The sequence below is a fragment of the Echeneis naucrates genome, chromosome 21 (assembly GCF_900963305.1).
Source record: "Echeneis naucrates chromosome 21, fEcheNa1.1, whole genome shotgun sequence".
Classification (NCBI taxonomy): domain Eukaryota; kingdom Metazoa; phylum Chordata; class Actinopteri; order Carangiformes; family Echeneidae; genus Echeneis; species Echeneis naucrates.
The window spans coordinates 7,000,749-7,025,014 of record NC_042531.1 but is presented as its reverse complement, the minus strand read 5'-3'; the positions used below and the strand labels follow the sequence as shown (position 1 = coordinate 7,025,014).

General features: G+C 40.5%; 1 protein-coding gene across 2 annotated transcripts; it reads left to right on the top strand.

The window, feature by feature from the left end:
- Positions 1–4,554: 4,554 nt before the first annotated feature.
- On the top strand, positions 4,555–14,494 carry shox (shox homeobox). Of its 2 annotated transcripts, none has more exons than XM_029531036.1 (6): positions 4,555–4,978; positions 6,700–6,908; positions 10,043–10,100; positions 10,293–10,381; positions 12,289–12,501; positions 12,850–14,494. In XM_029531036.1, exons 1-6 carry the CDS (start codon positions 4,732–4,734, stop codon positions 12,937–12,939), a joined length of 906 nt encoding a protein of 301 aa, XP_029386896.1. In that variant the 5' UTR covers positions 4,555–4,731; the 3' UTR covers positions 12,940–14,494. The 2 variants fall into 2 exon arrangements, with proteins under 2 accessions (XP_029386896.1, XP_029386895.1); XM_029531035.1 differs by having other exon boundaries at positions 10,272–10,381.
- Positions 14,495–24,266: the final 9,772 nt, after the last annotated feature.

Sequence of the window (24,266 nt, the reverse complement as noted above, 5' to 3'; positions counted from 1 at the left end):
CTGCAAATAAGGAGCTAAAACACCATGTGATCAGTCATGAATTATTTGAAAGCTATTGATTTGTATAAATTGTTGCGTTTCCCCAGAGTATTTGACCATAAGGAACACCACTGTCTTTACAGGGACTTGGAAAAAAATACTTTCATTTTGTTGGCATAATTGAAAGGAAAAAAAGATTTTGAGGAGATGCTGGTAATTAATGAGTAGATTTAACCTGAAAACCAAACTGTGGCTTGTTAGTGAGAGAGAGACAGAGAGAGAGAGAGAAAAGAAGAATGTGTTTGATTTTCAAGCATTGTCAGTGGATTACAGTGTTTTCCCTACAAATCTGCACTGTATTTAAGGGCATAATGTCAATTTCATGCCTTTTTTTCCCCCAACAAGAGGCCCCATTGCCCTGTGGGTAGATAGCAGTTAGAGAATACACAAGGAAAAATAACAATCCAAAAAGGAGAACCAACATATTCCCAAAACATCCCAGTTGAGTGTGAGCTAATGTTCAGCACATTGTGGTATTTTCATGTTGATCCCCCCCCCCCCTCCCTTTTCTTATTTTTTTCCCCCAAAAGCCTCATTTAGATGGCAGACAAGGCTTTTGAACACAGAGCAGCCTGTAGTCTCTGTGGACGGCTGCAGTTCTGCAAAAGGACCTAAATGAAGGCACCAGATAATGGAGCAAACTAAGAGGTCCCAGTGCCCTGCAAAGGGGCCAGAGGACACTAAAAACAAAACACGCAATTGCTGTCATTAACATGACTGCAAGTTAAAGTCCTGCTCATCCTCCAGAAGAAAAGCTTTACATTTTTTGCACCAGGGGAAGAATCCAATTTTCTGTTCCTGCACAGGACCACATCTGTACAGCATTGCTGCAATGCTGAATCAGATTCAAGTCTACCACTTTATTGCATTTTTTTTGCTTCTCCCTTGTCCCTATAGAATGAGATGATGCTATTTGGAGATAAATATCATCTAAAAGAAGCTTTATGGTCATAGAAATGATGTTAGAAGCGAGAGGTGCAGTACTTGCTTTTTAAGTAAAATTTTCAAAAGTCACTCTGCTCTCGTGGGGGCAGATATAACATTTAGACAATCACATCTGTCATATATTATGATTCCACTGAAGTTTGGTGCAGGAGAAGTGCATTGTGCATGCTGGAACATATTCAATTACCCTCCTTCTTGTCTGTCTTTTACACACAAAGATAATTTTCTGCACAGTTTGCTTTTTTTTTTTTTTTTTTTTTTTTAATCCCCAGATTATTAGAAAGTAAATGATTTAGTTAATGACTTTTCTCATAAGTGGAGTAAAAAAAAAGAGAGAAAAGAACAAGACTTGGTAATTCTCCAAATGCTGAATCTGCATTTAGGATCTGTGTAGCAGCACCAGAAGGGTTCAAAGCTTCACAAACGCAACACATCAGTGATGCATTTCAATTGTAACATTTAACATTCCATGCAAAAGTGTACATCACGATACATAAACAGGGAGGGCAACACAACCCTAATTTGTTCCTTGCTTTGCATTGCTACAGTATGTCCCACTCTCTCTATCTTTCTCTTCGCTCCCCCTCCTCCCTCCCTCTCTCTCCCTCCCTCTCTCTCTCTCTCCCTCCCTCCCTCTCTCTCTCTCTCTCTCCCTCCCTCTCTCTCTCAGTCTCATCCAGCAGCACAGACTCATTTAAGTCTGCTGATGTCTTGATAATGTTCCAGAGCCATCACAAGCAGGTAGAGAAGGAATTCCTCAACTCCCTAATTAGCAGCAAATGGACAATCAGGAAATGAGTGGGTTTGTGGACAGTAAAAGACGGTGCCTGTCACCTCCTGCAACTCAAAAAAACAAACAAAACAACAGAAAGAAAAAAACAACAAAAGAACAGAAAGAAAGAAAAAGCGAATACCTGCAGCATTTAGGATTTTTTGAATCACTCAATATTTTTAATCCATTAAATAAAGTGGGAAAAAAAACCTAATTGAAATCTAATGTGATGTCAGTTTTGCTGGCTGTTACTCAAAAGTCACATTAATCAAAAATCAAACACTACAATGTACCTAAATTTCACCATATAATTCTATCAATATTAAGAGAATAAGTAGATCAATCAAATGATTCATAAAGATTGGCATTTTATTATATATTTATTAATTTATTATATTTATTGTTAATATTTTTTGAGGAAATACGTGAACTTTACTGACATAATTCATAACTTACAAATGTATGACTGCATAAAATAAATGATGGAAATTCTATATAATCAATTTATCAATTTATTGTATTATTATTAGTAACAATGATAGTAATTTGCAGTACTGCCTAGATTTTTATTTTTTATTTTTTTAATTTAATGTGTGGCTGCCCCACACTTTGTCCCATGTCGGTCCTGTGGTCGATCACAGTGAAAAGAATAGCAACAATAATGAATAAGTTAAAGAATGATTAAAATAAATAAATAACATGCCATCAGAAACGCACGTGCAGCAGGAGAGGCGGGGTGTTGGGCTCGCGGGGAACGAGCAGAAAGCGAAAATATGATTGAGGCCCCTTTAAGAGTTTTTGGCCACTAAACTGTAGCGACACCAGCGTCGGTGCGTGAAGGAGCATCCCTCCTGGATTTCTTCTGATTCTCCTCCAGGCTGCTGCTGATTGGACACCACATGCCTCAAGTCAATTAGATTACAAGCAATATAAAAGAAAAATAATAAGAAGAAATTATAAAACACCGAGCTGGGGCATCTATCGCTGTTGCAGCTGTTGTGCGAGATTAATTTTTTTTTTACGCTACATTAAATAAAATCTGGTCAAAAACAAAACAAAAATAATAATAATCATGAAAAGATACACGTTGCTTTTTATTGTCATATTTCAAATGAGCACTGCTCTCCTCATTCATACCCAACGTACACTGAAAGGCCTCCTGGCCATATGTTTGCCTTTATTATGCTTGACCAATATTTTGTTGCGGAATAACATATGAGGTTAGACCGTTCAAAATACACAGCAATGCTTTAAATGTATAATTGGAGTTAAAAAAAAAAAGTGGTCGAAAATGTCACATTATGTTTGTGTCCCTCCTGATATTATAAACGATTCGTTAAAAAAAACGAGCACTGAACAAAAGCAGATAAAAGATCAATCTGTTCGATCTCTCCTCCAAACTTTGATGGCACGCACAGAGGCCGTGCACCGAAGTTACTTTGGTGGTGTTTTTCCGGAAGCCCCAGTTGGTGGATTATTTGGTTACACACGCGAGCGCCTCTTTATGAGCGCCACTTTATTGTGGGACGATATCGAGGCGCGCGACTGGGAGCGCAGATTTGCGTCTTAAAGAGGATTTAGGTCTATTAACAACAAAAGGCGCAGTTCATGGCACAAGGGAGAGACCTCGACGTGTGCGTCAGCCGCAGTGATGTGAAGCGGGCTCGCTGATAAATGGAGAGACATCAAACCGAGTCATTAGAGAGCTGAGATATGAGACTTTCACAGCGGCGGGCCGCTCAGGGCGGCAGACCCAGGGGATCACACTCCTCTCCCGGCCTTTTGTGTTTGTGTGCTGGACTGATGAGCGACTTAGATAACGTTAAGCCATTATGGGCTCACTTATTCCCATGAAAACCCTGTAAATAGAAGGAACATTTTTTCACTGCTGATCTATTGATTTCCAGCCCATATTAGTAACCATAAACCACGAAGGATTACAAGTGAAGACTCAAAGGGGAATTTCTAACAGCCAAATATTAATTACAACATTAACCCGTGATTGTGTATTTGTTGCTGCTAATGCTGATGAGTTCCAGTGAGAGACGCATGAATACACGTTTGCAGCTATTTTATTAAAACACATTTCCTGCTAAATAAAAGTTTATGGTCTAAATCTATAATTTTTCAATTCTGATACTAACAGGGCGTAACAGAAAAATATTTTCAAAAATATTTTCAAACCATATTTATTTTTGAATTAATGAACCACTTTTAGAGGGGACTGATGTGGTTGAATGTCGCCATGCATGCCTTATTAACTGTGAGCTAACCCCACATTAGGGAAGCGTAAGTCCAATCAGCTGATACACCAAGAGGCTGGAGGTGGCTTATGGACCGAGTTCTGCAAGGTTTGGCTTAAAAAAAAAAACATGCATGGATCAATTCAACAAGCACGTAAAAAAAATAAAAAATAAAAATACTCATTAAAAAAAAAAAAATCAAAGTGCAGCTTCACACACGCAGCATTTGTATCTCCTAATCGCGTTTATTCAATTTTCACCGAATCAGAGCCATGTGCAGCGTCCAGGCAGGACTGAGCCACCGTAAGCATTTTAATGACCCCGTAATTCAATTAACCGCTTCCATCAGCTCCATCATTGATTTGCGGAAGAAGGGGAAGAGGGGAAAAAAAGAAAAAGCTGCTGAAAGTTGAATTCTGCAAAGTCGAGCCGGCCTGTAATTGCTCAAGACACAGAGATCGGAGAGAAGAGGGGGCTGGGGGGGCTGGGCTGAGGTGGCCGTGTATAAATAGTGTGCTCTCAAATACACAGTCACAACAGCAGGAGTGATCTCACCTCCTCTCCACCCCTCCTATCTATCGCTGCTGCCTGCCTTCCCCCCCCCCTCCCAAAAAAAAAGAGCGTCTCCGTGAGCAGAGCCGCTTTAGTAGAGACGGTAAGGTTTGATTTTACTGACAGTTCACGGTGGATTTCCCCGAGCAGGACCACAACTGAGCGACGACAGAGCCGACCATGGAAGAACTTACGGCATTCGTGTCGAAATCTTTCGATCAGAAAACCAAGGAGAGCAGCAAAGAGAGTATCACATACAGGGAAGTTTTGGAGAGCGGCTTGACGCGGGCGAGGGAGCTGGGCAGCCCGGAGACAAACCTGCAGGACATAACGGAGAGCAACCACTGCCCGGTGCATCTGTTCAAGGACCACGTCGAGCTGGAAAAGGAGAAACTGAAGGACTTTAACGTTTCCAGGGCGTCAGAAGGTAAGCTCTTTTTTTTTTTTTTTTTATTTATTATTATTATTATTTTATTTTATTCTAAGAGATGCTCCGTATTGTGTTGGGAGACCGTCCCAAGTTCAGCCGTCTTCTATCTGCGGACTCGTCTGTTAATTTATTTTTATTTTATTTTGTTTTACATTTTGCACGACTAAAGAGAGTTTAATTTAGTCAGCGCTTCAACCAGATGGGCAGAGTTAAGACATTGTTCTGTCATTATAGTGATTATTTAACAAAGCAGGAGGCGGGCCCAGAGTCTGGCCGCTGTTTTAACTGTTTCAGGATTGTTGTCAGACATTCAGCCTTCGGCCAAAAAAAGAAAAAAAAAAATCTGCCTGACATTTCTTCTCGTTTTCTAAATGCATTCTATAGGAGAAGTGCGATTTTATACCACATGTAACTTTATTTTTAGGACACTTGACAACAGAAATTTTTGTTAATTCTAAAAGTCCTTGGCGATACATGATAAAAAAATGGCTATGGTAGCATTTACAGCTGCACCTTAATTTATTACAGTTAGATCATTATGAAATCTGGAGAACATTTTTTAAAATGATGTTTTCCATTATTTTAAAGTTAAATTATAAAATAATTCTGTAGTAGTGTTCCCCTAAAAAAATCAGTATCATGAGCGGTTGTTTTCTTATATTAGATTATAAAACCGGGAGTATCTAAACAAATAGATAGAAAAAAAAATCCAAATTCAACTTTTCAAATATTTGTAATCGGAATTGCTTACTGCTAAACATGTTAGTCAAAAACATCAGCCTGGAAAAAAATAAATGAATTGTTTTAAAAGGGTGGTAAAACAGCAGGACAGGCCTCTACACACTCGGTGGGGACACTTTCAGACATTTACTGAGTAATGTGTTTCTATATTTATCCTGAAGTAGCATCAGCAGAGAAAAGATCCTCTCTATTGTGCATTATTCTACCTTATACTTGCCATTAAATCCAACTGATAGACGTTAAGGCTGTGTGTGTGTGTGTGTGTGTGTGTGTGTGTGTTGCTCTGATGTGGTTTTCATAATATCAAATGATTTTCACATGTGGGCGAGAGAAAATTGACATTTTCACATCAGTAAAGTAGAAAACTGTAAAATGTGAGTAAACTGGCTCAGTAATTGCCGCAGTTGTCAAGTCTGTTACTAATAATAACAGCTGATAACAGCCACTAATGATGCTGTATTGACGAATAAAAATAGAATAACCTATATGCTGACAGTCTTGCCGCGTGTTGCGTTGTGTAAAATACACGTGTGGTTTTAACAAAAAAATCAAGCTTTCTATATAAAGTACCTGTTAGATTTCACTTTTTTTATTTCTAGGCTGAAATAACCTCCAGTCTGTTTTACTGATTAGACACAAGTCTTGAATTGCTCATAGTGTCATTAGGCTTCCATGCATGAATGGGCTGTTCTGCCTTTTTACCGGCACTGACATTGTACGCTGACTTCTGGAGGCTGGAGATGCAGCCACAGGCCTTTCTCTTGAAGATATCCGTGCTGTGTGTGAGTGTGAGTGTGTGTAGGTCTGCATGTGTGTTGCTGCCAAATTGCCAGGCCTCAGGCCCAGTGTGCACTATGAGGGTGGGGGCGCAGTAATGTCCATGTGGGCTGTGTTTGTGTGGAGATAATGTGCGCACGTCTCCTTCAGGAACATATCTTCTTTCTCTCTCCCTCCCCCAACCATGGGCCGTTTAACAGGGATATACGAGTGCAAGGAGAAAAAGGAGGACGTGAAGTCAGAGGATGAGGACGCACAGGGCAAACTGAAGCAGCGGAGGAGTCGCACGAACTTCACCTTGGAGCAGCTCAACGAGCTGGAGCGGCTCTTCGACGAGACGCACTACCCGGACGCCTTCATGAGAGAGGAGCTGAGTCAGCGGCTGGGACTGTCCGAGGCCAGAGTCCAGGTGAGGACCCCCCTCCGTGTTTGAATGCACAACCGTTTGCTGCTGTGTGTGGGATTTTTTTTTTTACCCCCCCCCCCCCCCTCCCATCCCCTCCTACACTCTTTGGCTGCAGGAGACTGACAGTGTGTCTGCACTGTGCACACTGTCCTCCGGTAGTGAGATCCTCCTCGGTGCTTTTCACCAGTTCTTACAGGAGCTGGGGGACGTGTTCTCTGGGACCGATGCACTTTGCGGGAGTTGTGTTAATGATCCTGTGCTACAACCAAACTTTGCAACAATTCAAATATAATGAAAGAGAAAATCAAAACATTGCGCCACATAAAGGAGGAAAATACAGTTCAAACTTTAAACTCAAACTTAACTGCTTCTCAAACAATGAATACTTGAGAAAACAGTCAGGTACCACTATGAATTTTTATACAGTGATGCAGTTTATTCCTGCTTTGTCGTTGTTCTTTTTAACTAATGCAGTTAAGCCTCATGCTGCTGATGCTTCCCAGCTTTTAGAAATTGCTGCAAGCGAAATGCATGTTTAAGTGTTGTGATATAAATAGATCATTTTGTCTATATCCGGTAACACGCCCCCCCCCCAAAAAAAAAAAAAAAAAAGTAATGATAGAATTAAAAAACGAAATGTTAAGATCTGAATAGTCCAGGCAGGTTGACCTTACAAAGGTCAGAATTAAACGATGCAGCTTCTGTCGTGAGCTCCAACATTTCTTTAATATCCCTGTGGGGGTTTATAGTGTCTGCGCTCCTTCATAGTCGATTTATTGTCAATTTGTGGTTCTTTGTTTGTTCTTCGATTGTGTAAATTTCTGCCACAACTAAACGATGACGTATGTGGATGTTTGTGGGATTTGTAGGCGCAATGATTTCAAATCTGAGAAAATGATTTAACCGTATTTGTCCTGCACGTATCTTCTGTGGTGCTATTCTCAATAACGAAGCTTTAGTTCCAATAATTCCGAATAACTAATAATAATAATAATCATCATCATCATCTTTGCAAAGGCAGTGGTGTCAGTCGGTGATGCCAAACAAGTGTAAACTGTTGTAAATGTAACAGCCTCCGTCATTAGGCCTTCAGCCTGCTCCTGCGATCCCAGCAGCCTTTGGGTGGGGTGGAGGTGAGAAGGAGAGGGTTGGATGGGGGCAAGAAAAATCCCGAGCAATGATTAAAATGAATGAAGAGCCTGAATGGCTGCTTCAGGGGACGCGCTCTTATGTCAACTCGTATCCCTCCTCATTTTCTTTGTAATATCTGCCATAGGCTTGATGTAGTGTCCCCATAAAAACACATTAGAAATAACTCAATTCTGGCCCAAGTCTGCTGCTGTTCAGCTTTCTAATCGGATGACTCGAACCCATCACAGAGCGTTATGAGCCCATCGACTGCACCATTCTCAGCCAAACATGCTCGGACTCGGCTGACGCTATAATTCAGGACAACGCTGCAGTCCTCGCTAATAAAGTGCGCGGCGTGTGAATTAAAATAATTCATGGGCTGCTAAAGACTGCGGCTGCGGTCTGACTGTGTGTGCCGTGTGGAGCCGCTGGTTGTCTCCTCTTGCACAGTGAAGCTTTTTAAGGCTCTTTCGGGGGCGCTGGGACGCGTTTGGAGCGGATTTAGTGAGAGGGGATTGCAGCAGTCGCTGTTTCAGGCTGTGAACCTGCGCTCCGAGCAGCTGTCAATGAATCTAATTGAAAGTTATGAGAGCTTGGTGAGGAGCAGGCAGTAATTCAGTTAGGACTAATATCTTTGGGTTTCTGGCGCGCTGCTAAATTAAATGTCATTATTCACTGTCTCTAATAAAAAATCAAAAAGGAAATGAGATTAGGGTATTTGTGAAGCGCATCATTGAGTGGCCCTTAATGAAGAAATAACTGTCTGAACCAGTGTAGTTCACTTTGCTTAACATACTGGCACGTAATTGGAATTGATCTCGGGCCCGTCTAATATTAGCCTTGATTTATCTGAGGGATTACTGTGCGTCTATGCAAAATCACCTGGGATTTTCATAAACACCTTTACTACCGTCATGTACCGCTGTGCAGCTCGCTCTTCAACACCTAAACATTCATCATAACTGCACAGTGTCGCACTCTTATGAAATAATAATAACAATAATAATCTTTTAAGTAGTAAAAATTACACTGGTTGGACTTCATTTTATTATTTCAGGTGATGTTCGTGGGAAATTGTATTTGGAAGATCAGTTATTCAAAGTCCCAATAATCGGGTGTTTATTTGCACCTCAGTTGTCCCGGTGTCACTGATGGGCAGTTTATTGACCGGCCTGTTCCTGTTGTCTCATCCACCCAATGTTGACCCCCCCGCGATCTAAAATGGCTCCACTGCAGCATGATGATGATAATGTTGATGATGATGATGATGATCGTCGTCGTCGTCATCATCATCATCAGTGTGCGCCCTTTGTGGTCCGCGGCCGGCCGCTAATTTGGCGTGTGTAAATGATAATCAGTGCAGGAAGGGGGGGGGGGGGGGGGGGGGGGGGGGGGGGGTAATGTTACTCACAGAGCCAAATTAGGCTGATGATGATGAACAATAGGCCGCAGCCTGCAGCTTCAAAAGGCACCCAGCAAACCACCAGGAGCTTCACATTGGATCCGTTTTTAAAATTCATTTAAATAATATAAAAATGTCTGTAACGATCATTTACAGCTTTTACAGTGTTGTATGAGTTAAAAATGAGTTAAAAATTTTGTTGTCTTCCTGTATGAATTTACTGCATGCAAGGCTCAATGTTAGTACTGCCTTTGTGTGTTTTTTTTTTTTAATCACCTATTTCATTTCCTGTTCTGAGCTTCATTCATCGAATTTATATGGAATTATTCTTTCTCTTTTTTTTTTTAACCAAAATAATTTAGTTAATGTTTTGAAAAATTGATAAATACGATTTATTTTAGCTAGGTGTGTGATAAGCTATTTGTGATTTTTCCTTTATTGGCTCAAAAAAAAAAAAAAAAAAAAGAAGTTTTAATGTTATTAAAATTCATAAAATAATGATAATATTAATGATTAAAATCATACCATCAGATTTTCTTAAAAATTGCTTTAGCACTAGATTTCAAGGATTTGTCTTATGGATATTTATTTTTTCCAACTACAGGTTTGGTTTCAGAACAGAAGAGCAAAATGTCGAAAACAAGAAAACCAGATGCACAAAGGTAAATGTCACCTCTTCTAACCTTTTTGAATGATCTTATTTATGTTCCCCTTTTTCTCTTGGATTATTTTCATTTTACTATTTGACACTGTTCAGTCATTTTTAACTGCACGTGGAAAAAAACTGTGACCTCCTCATCTCACATAACGACAACTGTCTGGCTGTCTGACAGACATCTTTCCCTTCACTCCAGGTGTTATTCTGGGCAGTGGCAGTCACCTCGACGCATGCAGAGTAGCACCCTATGTCAATATGGGTGCCCTCCGGATGCCCTTCCAACAGGTAGGCCACTTTCAAAGCTTAAAAAATGGGATACATTCAATCAGAGATGAATCAGGAACTTGGGCTGAATCACATGTAGAAAAGGTGAAAAGCCAAAGAAGCCACAGTGTTAAAAAAAAAAAAAGATTACTCAGCATCTTGTGATGCAGGAGTGAAGACTGAGGAATCTGTAATGGAGCTACATGTGTTTATGTGTTTCTCAGAGTCAAAATAGATGCGTTTATATTTGTGCACCCGCATGAATCTATAGGTCATGTGCAGCTGTTAAATGCAAGTGATGAGAGACAGTGTGTGTGTGTTGGAGTTGGAGTTCAGACCTCGGTGCACCTTTCACCTCCTGGCTGTGTGCAGAGGGCTGGGCTGCACAGGGAGAGGAGAGGTGGACAGACATTTGATCTGCTGCTATCTGCTTTTGTGTCCTGGCTGCTGTGTTGTCTGCTTGACCCATGGTGAAAAGCAGCGGCCTAATTAAGCCTACAGTGTGGCACATAAAAGGGATGATGAAAGCGGGGGAGTGGAGTGGGCTCTGATGGATATTGGCGTTGAGCTGCACTGGCAGAGATGGGGGACTTGAGGCCTGCATACTGAGAGAGGCTCACTGTATAAGGTTGAAGCGAGCTCATGCGGGCTGCGCTGACTTTGACGGTGCAGTATACGCATCGCATCGAACCAGTGAAGTGAAAGGCTTATGGTTGGGTTGGGTAAGGTCAGGAGTTGAAATTGAAAGGTCTGAGAGTTGAGTCTAGCTTGAAACCTTCATGTCATGTGACTCTTTACATCCTTCTTCAGTATCTACCAGCAAGTAAACAGCTAAAATAAGGATAACAATAAAGAAACAAAAAGATTTGAACATATAAACAATCACAATTCAAACCGTAACCACCTGTTTTGTCAGGGTTGGCTTTATTTCTAGTGTGTTCCATAAAGAAGATTGTGCCACTCAAAAAAAAAAAAAAAAAAAGTCAGCTAAATCATTTGTCATTCCGCCATGAGTCTGTAAAATTGGTCACAGCTGCAGTTTGTTACCTGACGATTGGTGAGTGAGATTGTGAGGAGACGTTTTGTTTGGATGCTACTGCAGTGCTGCTGAGCAACTAGGAATTTGTGGTTCGATTTAATTTTCCCTTTCATTTAACAACTTCAGCTTCTGTCATTTTTGGTATTTTTTAGGCTAAAATGAAAGGGCACAAAGTGAAAAAATAATATTTAGTCAAGTTAAAACTTTGACTTTATAGCATTCTATTTTGCTTGGAGAAGAAAGCATGAAATACTTGAGTTTTCCCCCACTTCTTCCTCTGGTGTTTGAAACACATGAGAGATGGCAACAGGCTCCGCTCTCTCTTTCTGAACTAAGCGGATGCTTAATTTTCACCTACTTCTTATAAAATAATTGCCAAGAATGTGAAAACTGATATTCTATGCTCCTTATGGTTTCTCCCCCCCCCCCCCCCCTTGACTCAGGAATATGTCTGGATAAATATTTATAACTCCAAATATGTGAATATCTTTCTAGTGCAAAATTGTTTATTTATGCAATTGAATATATAATCAGGATAACAAGACTGCATATTTCCAAGGGTATAACGGAGTCCTCAGTCTGAATTAAACAAATCTGTTCTGGGTCCTAGAAAGACTTTGATTCTAGACGATTAAATTGGATGTGGTGTCTGAGAGCAATGTATGATTCATTAACTTTTAGAATAGCTGACATGAAAAAAGGGCTAAAGTGGAGAGTGCAGCCTTTAACTATTTTCTCAGAAAATACACTGTAAGCAACAGCTTTGAGGGGGTAGAATTTGAGGGGAAATTTAATAGTGTCAGACTGTGAAACCTGAATCCTCAACCCTCTTCTCACACACACACACACACACACACGTTGACTAACTTCATATTTTGCGGCTCTCCAGGTCCAAGCTCAGCTCCAGTTGGATGGGGTCACCCACTCCCACCCCCACCTGCACCCTCACCTGGCTGCTCACGCCCCTTACCTGATGTTCCCGCCTCCTCCCTTTGGACTACCAATCGCATCACTCGCCGACTCGGCCTCTGCGGCAGCGGCAGTGGCAGCAGCTGCCAAAAGCAACAGCAAGAACTCGAGCATCGCTGACCTGCGACTCAAGGCAAGAAAACACACCGAGGCTCTGGGACTCTGACCCCACCGGGCTTCCCCTCCGCTCGCCTGATGCCCATAATCGCCTCTCACACAAGACTGAGCCTGTGAAAGGGCCGTGACACTCACAGCTAAAACTAAACTAAACAAAAACACTGAGTGAGAATGAAAGAGAGGAACACATACAGAGAGGGGGAGAGAGTGTGTGTGAGAGAGAAAGGGGGAGGACAGTGGAGGAAGAAAATAAAAAGAAGGAGGGAGCGAGAAAATTGTCACAAAACCAGCTGCCAAAACAAACCACTTTTAGAGAACGGTAATTAAATACCAATGAAATCACCTTTTACTTTTCGCCCAACAGGCAGGACTTCTGCGGGGCCAGTGGCTCAGTCCACTCCAGGCACAGATCACATCCCAAGGACCGTACAAACACATGTGGATGTCTGTCTGAGGGCCAGGCCGGGGCCCGTCAGACCAGAAGAAGTTAGAACAAAGCAAACTGGCAGGCAGCAGCAGGGCCAAAAGCAGGGCCTCGCTGACGCTGACTGCCGCCATGTTGGCAATGCAGAGAGTTGAGCATGGGGGAAACAGACTCACACACCAACTCACCGACGCTTTGGAACAGCTCTCACCTTTACACCCCCCCCGCTCCCCACAACCAACCGCACCCCTCATGAGAACAAAAAAAAAAAAAAAAGGAAAAGCGTTAGAAAAAAAAGGCCATATTTGTCTCCAACCACTGTGTTCCCTCCTGCTGCCAAGTGCATGAGCTCTGATGGAGGGCCGTTCTGGGACCGGCCTCCATCCACACCTGACACAAACGCTCAACAACTGTTTTTAACACTGCCATTCAACATGCCCACAATCTCGCACTCCTACACCTGCAAAGCGAAAGGGTCTCCATTGCGGTCTGATATCCCTCTTGCGGACTTGTGCTATAACAAAAGCGACAACTCCTTTTTTATTTTATTTTTTTTTTTTTTTTATTGCTGCAGACGGGGCACGCGCGGTTGTGTGTTGTTGGGCAAGTGTGGGAAAGATCTGGTTTTGCGTTTCTCCTCCTGGTGTGCTCCCTCTGTCTTTATTCTTTCTGTTTATTGTGTTGTATCCTGGGTTAAGAAGTGAAGATAGCCTTTGCACTTCAGGTCTTGTATGTGGGTGTTTACAAATGGCACTACAAGCAGATACTACTTTACTAACTAAAGGAGGAGGGGGATTTGTTATCGTCATGTGTTCAGCAAAAAGGACATTATCTTGGATAAAGGGTATAATGCGAGCTTTCTTTTTTTCTCCTTTTTTTTTATATTTCTGAAAATATGAAGAAAGCATCAGTCAAACTGAAATGCAATGGTGTGCAGTTTAAGTGCAATACTGTAAATAGCCAAAAAAAAAAAAAAAAAAAGTAAAAACAGCTAGCAGTTAATCCTCAACCATAAAGAGACCCAATGATTTTCTGTTGTTTTTCATGCACTGTTGGAACGTTGAATTTCTTTGTCAAACACAAGTTTTTCTACAGCAGTGTACATTTTGTTGCATTCAAGAAGAGTCACTCAAACCCAGGTGCCACATCTCACCTCACCTCCTGTGTATCCGAGCAGTTTTTTATACATCGGGTACAGTTGTCACTTGTTGAGAAAGACATGAGCACATTTTTGGAAGCTGCAGAAATGAGCGAAATAATGAGAATAATAATGATAAACTCTTCTTGCCTCTCTACTAACACTAGAGAAAATCCATTTACTTGGGGATTTTGGGAAATGTTCATAATAAAATCAGCAAATCAACATTGTAATCCAAACCAAGCAGTTGTTTACAATGTGATTAGCTTAATCCTGCATGTTATATGTGGCATTTCATCATTAATTTCCAAATATTTCAGACTGTGTTTTATAAACTCCCTCCAGACCGAACACAACATTGGGATTGTTTTGAATTCAGAGATAATTAAAAAAAAAACAACAACAACAACCTTTCCAACACTGCTGTCAAGAGCTGCGATGCACGTGTCGATGCGTTCAAGACCCACGTACCTCTAACAGTTTCCAAACAACATTTTCTCTGTTAACAGACCTCCATTTAAAATTGTTTATCTATGTCTCCATTTTAAATTAAACATATGGGTGTTTTATTTATTATTTTGTCTAAAGGTTTATGAAAGATGAAATAGTTGAACTACAAGTGTACATTTTTACATGGCTTTGCATTTATTTTTGTATGTTTTTTTTTTAAGTGTTGAATTTGAATTAGGAGGTGTGGCTGTAGTGCATTGTTTGCCTAAAAAGAAAAAAAAAAAAATGTAGCGTGTCCGAGTTTACAAACATTTCAGGGATGGTTGAATTGAATAATACTCCATGGAATTTGTTGTACCCATTAAAATTATTATCATTTCATATGCAAGCATGCCTAAACATGACTCATCGTACAGTTTGTTTTTCCCCTTTTGATTCACAAAATATGAATGTACATCTTGTACAAGTAAACTATCAATAAAGTTATAAATATTTGTACTCAAGTTTTTAAATATTGTTACTTGTTAAACTGCATGGGTTTCACTCACGGAGTAATGAAGGCTGTATGCACAAGAACACAAATGAGAAAAATCCTAAATGACTTTGAAACCACACTTTCGATGTAATAACAGGAGTCCAGAGCTAATACCCGGCCCTAATGTCGTCAGCGTTTCAGTGCCGATGCAGACTTGTTACGCTCTCTGTGCCTCGCATTGTGCCGTTGTCGATGCTCAGCAACTGTCTCAACCTGTGGATCAATATCAATATCTTTCTGGAGTTGACATTCACACAGACTCCATGTTAGCCAGCCCAGCTCATCACATCCAATATGAGTCGCGCACCAGCAGAGAAAATTGAGCTGCTATGAAAGCCAGATGCAACCCGAATCTGGAGCCTCCTGCAGAGCGCAGGCAGAGGCCTGTGTTTGTCAAAATGACACAGATAGTATTTGTATGGAAAGTGGGGCCGTAGTGTCGGCAAATAGAGGCAAGATGGCTGTAACCGGAGTAGGAAGCTCAGAAGTGTGGAGGGAAAATAGAAGGCGAAACGAGAGATTTGTGGGATTCTGGCTAAAGGACATGTAACTTGCTTTGAGCTCAGTGTTCGGTGGATCTTTTCTCCTTGTTTCCAGCAACATTGATTAACTTTGAGCAGATGACACAAGAGGGTCAAGAGTTGGCATACATTCATCAGCCACTGCTGCACACGCACAAGTACATGCTACCTCCACTTGCTCTACCACACAAGCTAAATTTTGCACATCTAAAATGGTTGGACTCTTTTTCTTCATTTATATTAGTTTCCTCTGGGAGCTTAATTCCAGATGTGTGTACACAAAGTAATTACACCATGTGGTATAGTGGCCTATTGTCTGAACCCCATACAGGAATTAGCCCAAATGGCGTCCTGTTGAGCGCAGTACCCCCTAGAAGGTCGCCGTGCGTTTAATTTGTACCTCTTTGCTCATACATCAAGATTGAGTGATATAGTCGCAGACTGATGGCTCCGTATTTACCCAGTGACCCTTCTGGCTGGGGCCCGCTGGGCCAGGTCTGGAAATAACAGCATCCTTTTATGTGTACTAATAATTAGCAAGGCACACACAGCCATCCATCAACCACCAATGAGCCATGGCTGCTTTGTCAACATGTTCAAGCACATAAAACTATTTATTTTGGCCGCAAGTAACAAACACACAATAATATATCAATAGAGAAGGAGTGTGTGTGCGTGTGCATCTGTGTGTGAAATTTAATGGACGTCTGTGCTTGCTATTAAGTTTACATCTGGGTTCGTTGCTGATGAGCTTCGGCCCGTCTGGTTTGTGCGAGCATGGGCTGCAAACCATGCGAGTCCCAGAAGTCTGAGTCTCGGTGCTATGCTGCGCTAGCTTATCAGAGGTCAAGTGCTCAGGGGTCACGTGAAAATAGCTTTTTATCACATTTCATTCTCATAATCCTCTTTGAAATGTCACACACAACTATGATCAGACGGAATGTGAGCTGTCGCGGCTTCAACATAAAGCGAGCCGCGGCATGAAACGACAGAGCCCACAGACCTGGAAGGACGTGAAGTCGGAGCTCATGTCATGCTACATCACGATAACTCCACGAGCTACTTGCAACGACTCTGAAAATAACCATCTGTTTGGTTTAGCTGGGAGTTTTTGCTTCTCTCTTTTTTTTTTTTTTTTTTTTGTCTTTTTTTTTTTCCCCTTTTGTGAACCAACTTTGTGGTCCTTAAATCCCAAGTAAATCCTGTTCCGGCATTTTCAGTTGTAGCTTGAAGTGAAGCCACCCAGAGAAACCTCAGCTGAAAACAATCGAGCTGAAGTGCTGAAGTCACTACGGTCGGCAGCAGATCAAAGGCCGCCTTTCATCCCAGTTTGTTTGGGCTAGACTTTGTTGGCTAATGCTCATAAATGTATCTGGAGTCATCACCAGTGCAAAACTATATTAAAACTAACAATTTAAGCCTGGGTCAACACTTTGTCCTCTTTTTTTTGTCTTGCAAGGGAGGTGGAAAAGTGTCAGGAATTTTAAACTTAGAAAATTGAGAAAAGAAGAAGAAGAAGAAGAAAAAAAAGCAGAGCATTAAGTTCACATTCCGTTCAGCCGTTTATGTTACACTCATTAGCAGTTTATTTTCATTTCAGGCTTTCAGCTTGTGTTGTTGTAATCCAAGTAAGTTATCTAATAAAAACACAATATTTTCTGTCCTATTGCAGCGTAATGTCCCATCAATTTAGAGTCATTACTGAAAGTATCAGCTCCATCTGTAAATACTGAAACCAGGAGGTTAAAAGAAGTATGAAGATGAGATGTGATTCTTAGAATTATTATTTAAGAATTAATTTGTAGCTGGAACTTGCTGAGGTCATGTTCAGTTGCTGCGTTTTATCACCCACCATCACAGCCATTCTGCTGTAAACACACATTGTGATTTATTTTACTTCTACACTGACTGCAGTAACTTGCAGTAGATAGATGTAGTAAGAGATACGGAATACGTGCGCAGTGGCTACGTTGAACTAGCGCAGGTTTGTGCTTCGATCTTCTGGTTAATCTCTGGTTAGAGTGGTTTCTCTGCTGTGCAGTGTCGTTGCAGCTCCATCCAGTGGGCTCTAAGTATTTCTGACCTGAACATTTTCCCCGTTCACCTCTTCTTCTCTCGCTCTGCTGGAAGGACCCAAAAAGACTTTGAGTGTCACACCAAAGCCAAATAAAAAAAAAAAAAAAAGTGTCTTCCCAATTTAATCGCTGTGAAAAATAACGAGACAGATTCATGGAAACAATCCCTGTTATGAATGGATTTATTTAAGAAGTTTTTTTTTTTTTGTGCTTACACTTAATGATGAAAGAAGAGTGAATTAAACGTTCACCTGATAAAATGTCAGAATAAAAGAAAGACTGTAACAGACCACAGTAAGAAAAGTGCAGGTGTAAATAACACATTTAAAAATGGCAGAATTTCATTGAGCTGCTTCAGTTTCCACTGCTGGGACACTTGGCAGCTTCAGCGCTTTTCTAGTTTACAGTTTTTATTGAAATGATCAAAACTTGTGACTTGTATTGTAGTAATTTAGGGACATGGCATAACCCCCCCCAATCCCTACACACACACAAACCCCAAACAAACACAAAAATAAATAAATAAAAAGACAAATTTTTCCAAATAGAATAACATCCTTGTGAAGATGTTTTCACATGAACGTGTCGTTTAACCCGAACTGTAAGTTAGAAGAGAACAACCCTTCAGATACAAAAGTCTGTTACTTTTGTGCATATTTTAACAGTTAATTGTGTTGCTCAGCATCACGGGTGATGACATTAATCCATGTTTGCTGACAGTTATCTGTGTTCACAGTCACAGCCCACAGTCACTGAGAACACATCAACATATGAACTCCATTGTCAAATGACTTTTCTTTCAAAAATAAAATTGCTTCATTTTGATATAAAAAAAACAAAAGAAAACCATCCATCCATGATAATGTTTCCTTTTCCTTTTTTTCCTGTCTGTTGCTTTGCATTGCAGAGGGATTCATGATAATAAACATTCAGCAGCGGTTTAAAACCGTAATTCATCCTGAAATGTCCTCCATTGAAGTGCTGAGTAACAAACACTTCACTTAGAGCTGTTTTCAAAAATATGTTTCTTAAAATGACAAATCTCTTTACTGCAGCCTTTATCAAAGCTTTTTCTAATTATACAACTTCAAACCGCTATTTAGACAACAAATTCACCCTGAAAAAATAATCATTGCATATTAATGTGATCAATAATCCCGACCAAACAGCAGTTTTATATCCAGCCAGGCTGCCTGTTTATCTGAGCTGCACTTCAATGCAGACAACACGCTCCATGCTGCCACGCAGGGAGCAGAGTCGTTACCATTTGCCTGGCGAGCGCAAACATTCTAGGTTATGTTCGTATTTACAAAAAATTAATGTGAGTAGGAAAGCAAATATGATTAAGTTGAGAAATTGAAACAGATGTCAACAGTAAACGTTTGTGAACCATCCCAACAGACCATCAGAGTAAATTCCAAGACTATTAGCTTTAGTTAGCTGAGATTGCCAGGAGGTCTCAAATTCGCATTCCTCATTTCGGTGCATTTTGGTCCAGTTGTACAGTCGAGAAGCAGGTGGTCCACATGTTTTAATGGCATCTGTCCCAGCGAGTGACCCGAGGAGTGGTGAAGTTCACCATTAAACACCGTTTGTGAGAGAAAATCAAAAGAGAAGAAAACACGATCCCTTAAGTAAACATATCATGTCAGCTATCTCGTAAAAAAGCGGGAGTTATTTCACTGATGTTGTTCCAGACTTTTGTGTGACAGTGGGGAATAACTTTCCACACCTTGATTTTGCAGCTTACTATCACAATCAGTCTGTCGGAGTGGTTTATGCTAATCCGGACGAAGGTGGAGCGAAGGTCACTGAAATGATACCTCCTTTTCATCACCCTGCTCAGAGATCTCTCAGAAGCTTTTTGTTTTGATGTGGTGCAGCAGAACATCTGTTTGACAGAGAACCAGCTCTGATACGCTTCCAGAACCAGGGAAAAAGTCTTTGCGTCCTGTTAAAAGATTCCTGTACTGACAGGAAGGCCCTACTGGGGTTCAAAAGCACGAGGATATTTTTGTATGATGCGGCAGAATTAACGGATAACACCACTCACACTTTGCTTTGATGCAGAGTTATTTATTCTGGCCACATCTTCCTGTAAACATCATTATTCATGTGGCCAGTTTAATGACTGACCAACAACTGATGTGGAATAAACTTCTTTCAGGCCTATGTGAATTTTTCAATACAGAAATGCGGTTTTCAGTGCTATTTGCTGGAAATGATCTCAGTATTTATTCTTCTTTATTTAGAGTCACTTAGATTAGAGTTCTTCAGTGAGACATCCAGGGGGCATCTTTATTGGGGAAAAAATCTGTAATACATAACATATCTTACATTGTATCAATATAAAAGTTTTCTCACCTCAACTCATCTCATCTTATCTGTGTTGCCGTATGACCTGACTGGCTGTGGAGACAGAAGAAGGATCCTTATAAAGCTTTAGAGGACAGTCAGACAGAAGGTGAACCTTAATACCTTAATGAAAATGGAAAAAAAAACAAAAAAACCTGCTGCTGCAGTTTGGAAACTGTGTTTGAGCAATTGGTGCCCATCTGTACGCTGCCCTCTTCAACCTGCAAAACAAGGAACACTTAAGGGAGAGTAATTACCTGTTCTCTCCAGTCTGGAGGCTCAGATGTATTTCGAAGCAAATTAAAACAAATTGTGGTTTGCTAATAAAAAGGACGAAATAGAAATACAGTGCAGAAAACATTTTTACTGTGGTCAACACTGCCTGGTTGCCAGGAGCCTGTTGCAACTTTGTGCCTGATATGATAATATGAACAAAAATTGGCATGCTCACGAAACACACAGAAAAACTCTTGTCCTTTGGTGGAGTGACACAAAAAAACTAATCAGTCCTCTTACTCGGGTCTCGTAGACACTTCTGTAAGTGTTTGCTGCCTCCTTTGTGACTGATATGTGTTTAAAAAAAAATACAAAACAAAAAACAAAATTGTAGATAAATGAGCCTTGTTGCCAACCATTGTTTTTTTTTTTAAAGCACCGAAAATGCTCAAAAGGTAAGCTCTGCATTTCTTCCACCAATTTAATGTGTGTGACTGACAGAAGTGCCTCTGACAGAAACTGCTGAAATTTGAGAAAGCAATGCCATTGATTTTCGGTCATTTGAAGGCAGACAAATATTATCTGTAAGGAGGGCCTCACCGAGCGAATCAACTGTATCACCTTACTGAGTGTGACCTTGTGGGTGAACCCTTTTCCAAATGTTCAGCTCCACTGTAACTCAAAATACACGTAGACAGCATTTTTAATCAAGGGACCATAACAAATAATTGGGCTAAAGTGTGGGGGGGGGGGGGGGGGGGGGGGGGGCTCGTGGTTCATGTGTTAAATGACTGATACTATTAATATAGTAATGTATACTGATTCAATAGCGTCAACCATTAGCAGCTAAAACAGTTGATGATGATTCGTTCAACAATGCTGGGATGCGCGAGGAAATCATTTTCACATCGCCACCAAGTTATACGTGGAAACAGCAACGGCCGAAATGATGGCAAACACACCCTGTGAGGAAAGTATTTCGAATGTACTCTACGGTTCTGCTTTCTGTTGAGGTGGAGAATAAAGTGACGCCAGGAGTTATCAAACAAATGAACGAACGAACAAAGTGCCACATTTATTTGGCTTCACAAAACTGTTACAGATCGTATCAGCCAGTGGTTGATTTTCATGAAGATAATAAAGCCCCAATAACACAAAATAAGTTTATAAAACTCAATGCTCTTCTATTGTTTAAAAGAAAAATCACACAGGAAAGAAAAGAAAATACAAACATGATTTTTACACCGCCCCGAAATTAATATGGAAAAATTAACTATTTTGTTCCATGAAAAACAAAGCAGTTTTCATTTCTAAACTTTGACCGAAAAATCCCCCTTCTCTTGTCAGTTCAGTGGTGATTCATCATGATCAACAGCAAAATGAGGTTAAGTCATGCAACTGGCACAATAAGCCAACACCATGTGTAGCAAATTAATCAGGCTTGGCCCAGGGCACGCTCAGGAAGAAGATCTCATTTGACCAGACAGGTCAGGGCTCCTCTCTAATCATATCACAGTTCAACACAATGACTCCTCCCCTTTGTTTTGGTCACTAAGAAAATAAAAACAACAATTTCACAGTCAAATTCTGAACAACACTGTTGTTTAACAGCGTTTGTTTAAGAACCAATTCACATTTCTAACAAATGTGAAACGGAACGGATGGATAGCAGATGACCAGATGATCTTTGGTTTCATATGAAAATTGAAATGATCTTGAATTATTACAAGTCAAATACTAACGCACAGTTTTGAAATTGAAAATCAATAAATCTACGTTTAGGTTCAACGTTGCCATGTGTGTGTACACCACCACACATGTGTATCACACACTTCTACATGACTTTGTGACCCATGGGTGAATCAGAGCCTTAACCTCAGCGCTATATTCTTCTCCTCAGTCTGCCACTGTGGCGTTGCATTATGAGATAAATATGAATATAAATCGGACAAAATGCATTCAATAAAACTAAGCAACCCCCTTGACAGTCCACTGGGGTCATCATCAGCCATGTAAAACAACAATATGTCATATACACACATCTGACCTCTTAACCTGTACGGATTTTCACTGGCGAAGAGCACTGCCTTCAGGGGGTCGCCCAGACTTCCAGCACAAACTCTTTACACAATAGGCTACTTAGGATTCTCCCTTAAGGTGAAAAATTGGAGAATATTTCATAAGTTAAAGGCAAATGGGTCTATAAATTGCCTGAGGGAAAGCTAGCTTTCGTGATTGCTACTCATCTCGCTGTTTCCCAAATGCTTTATGCTCTTCTGACTGGTAATCAATAGCTACACATGCAGCCTCTCAGCCAGCACTTGTCTTTTATAGTAAGCCCAAGAAGTAGTTGTCAGTCAATGGCTGCCTTATAAATAGACCGAGGCTGCATGTGGACAGATGGATTCTTTCCCTGTCAGTTGTGAAATGCCACAGTCCAATGGTCAGCTTTTTTCTCCACACGAGCCTGTTATGTTGCGGATACTGTAGAATTCATTTCTGGAAGCCCTTTTTTTTTTTTTTTTTTTTTTTTTTTACTAAGTTCTCCAAATAATGATTAATCGGTTTTGACTTTTTGGTTTTATTAATGGTGGTACAAAAGCTTCACAGACGAGTTAGGAGCCAACACGGTTTGGTTGCCAGAATGTAAAATAATTCTTTTGTCTGCTCAACAGTTTTTCAGGTTTATTTACAAAATCCTTTCAAGTCTGCAGTTTTAAATGTTAACAAGTTGACAGATGGATTCTGGATTGTGTGCAGCCATCTTTGCTAATGTGACAAAATGTCTCTTGGACGAGGTCTTCCTAGTGTATTAAATATACTTTGATGAACAAAGTGAATATGTTCATTCCTCTCTTATTTTTTAAAGGATATACTGAGACGGAGCAGCTAAAAAGATACATTTGCAAGTTTTATTTGTGTCTTAAAAAAAAAAATATAAAGATGGAATTTTGTTGCAGTGGGCTAAACTTAGTATATGAACACCTTCAACTACTCTTTTATTCACTACTCTTTTATTCACTTCGAAAGATTGTGATTATAGAAAATGATTCATTTCACATGATTTAAACAAGCAAGGCAATAAGAAAGTGATGCTAATAAATCATATGTTCCACTTGTATGTAAACACTGCGGTGGAAATCATAAATACATAATTATTACACATGACCATACTCTGTTTACTGGCCTTTTTATGGACACCCTCAATTTCAGACATGGCGGCGATGATTACAGAATCCACCAGTGGAAGATGCATCAGTGAATCCAGCAAGGCTGCTGCTTGTTTGGAAAACAACAGAGTACCTAATTACCCTTATTTACAGGCCGCTTCAGAGTAAAGTATCAAATTATCTCACTGTGACAGATTCTCTTGGCTAATAAATATGATCATTAGGACTTTCACTTTTCTCCAACTACGCCTCGTGGATATTACTGATTTGTGCTTTCACTCCAATGCACGCAAAAAATATATCTTTGAAGTAAAGGGCAGAGAACCCTATCGAGATTTATTATGGATGTGTTGGAGGAATTTATAGAGTGTTATTGACGCCTGCAAACCCACAGGGATGACACATGCACACATATATACATGCATACACACACACATTAACCAAAATGAACATACTGTTAGGTCTCTACAAAGAAGAGAGACTGTTTTATTTTTGCCCGGCTGAGCTTGATAACCGTTTCTATCTGCACAGCAAATAAACATCGCAGGTACATTATGTAGGGCACGGTGATGAAAAAGAATTGGCCCTGTTAAGCTACTGTACTTTCTCTCCCCACAGGCACGCTTATGCTATATTGATGAGCAAATTAACAGAGCTGGATTTGACTAGAGAGGATTCTATTAGATGAAGCCATGAAAGATGAATTCAATTGTGATTTGAATAGCACAGCCCACACCCGTGATGACTTTGAATGGGAGGCAGGAAATTGGCTTGTGCTAAATTGAGTTGTGCTTGTTATGATGAATGCACAGCAATGTGTGAGTTTGGCTTGACTTCATCATAGATGAGGCACTGTATATATGTGTCACCCCCCCCCCCCCCAGAAACAAACACTTT